This window comes from Sminthopsis crassicaudata, chromosome 4, assembly GCF_048593235.1.
Source record: "Sminthopsis crassicaudata isolate SCR6 chromosome 4, ASM4859323v1, whole genome shotgun sequence".
NCBI classification, from domain to species: Eukaryota; Metazoa; Chordata; class Mammalia; order Dasyuromorphia; family Dasyuridae; genus Sminthopsis; species Sminthopsis crassicaudata.
Genome location: NC_133620.1, coordinates 376803107 through 376804258, shown reverse-complemented (window position 1 = coordinate 376804258; position 1152 = coordinate 376803107). Strand labels below are relative to the sequence as shown.

Sequence of the window (1152 nt, the reverse complement as noted above, 5' to 3'; positions counted from 1 at the left end):
ATGCCAACACCAAATTCCACAGCTGTAAGTGATTTCACCTTTGAGGGGTTCTCCAGCTTCAGGTGGCAGCACCGGCTCATTCTCTTTGTAGTTTTTCTGAGCCTGTACTTTTTGACATTGACTGGCAATGGCATCATTGTGACCATCATCCGCCTCGATCGTCATCTCCACATACCCATGTATTTCTTCTTGAGTGCACTGTCTATCTCTGAGACATGCTATACCTTGGCCATCATTCCTCGTATGCTGGCTGGCCTCCTAAGTCCGCAGCAGCCTATTACCATCCCAGAATGTGCCACACAGCTCTTCTTCTATCTTACCTTTGGTATCAATAATTGCTTCTTGCTTACAGCCATGGGCTACGATCGTTATGTGGCCATCTGCAATCCTTTACGGTATTCAGTCATCATGGGGAAAAGTGCTTGTATTACACTGGTAGGTGGATCATGGGCAATTGGCTTTGGAATGGCCATAATTCAAGTGACATCTGTGTTTGGCCTCCCATTCTGTGACGCGAGTGTCATCTCCCACTTTTTCTGTGATGTCCGGCCTCTCCTAAAACTCGCCTGTGTTGATACCACTGTCAATGAGATCATTAATTTTGTTGTCAGTGTGTGTGTCCTTGTATTGCCCATGGGCTTAGTCTTCATTTCCTATGTCCTCATTATCTCCACTATTCTCAAGATTGCTTCAGCAGAGGGCAGGAAAAAGGCCTTTGCCACCTGTGCCTCCCACCTCACTGTAGTCATCATCCACTATGGCTGTGCTTCCATTATTTACCTCAAACCCAAGTCCCATAGCTCTCTTGAGCAAGACAGACTTATTTCAGTGACCTACACTGTCATTACTCCCTTGCTGAACCCTGTTGTATACAGTCTAAGGAACAAAGAAGTCAAGGATGCTCTGCGCCGAGCTCTGGGCAAGAAATCCCTATCTTCTTAAGTGACCTAAGCCATAAAAGGCCATTTGCTCAGTCTCATCTTCCCAACATCCAACAAACAAGAATATTTCATTTTTCAAAATCTATTTACAGGTTGCAAAGTAGATAGTTGTAACCATTTGAGGTGAGGATACCCAGTTAATGTTTTCTTTCAGGACAGAATGTTATGCCTCTAGATAAGTGAGGAGCTGCTGAGTAGGTTCTCTTAAGAC

General features: G+C 44.8%; 1 protein-coding gene across 1 annotated transcript; it reads left to right on the top strand.

Moving 5' to 3' along the window:
• LOC141541388 (olfactory receptor 10J4-like) lies at positions 1 to 942 on the top strand. Its single transcript, XM_074265528.1, has one exon. The coding sequence runs from the start codon at positions 1 to 3 to the stop codon at positions 940 to 942; it is 942 nt and encodes a 313-aa protein (XP_074121629.1).
• Positions 943 to 1152: the final 210 nt, after the last annotated feature.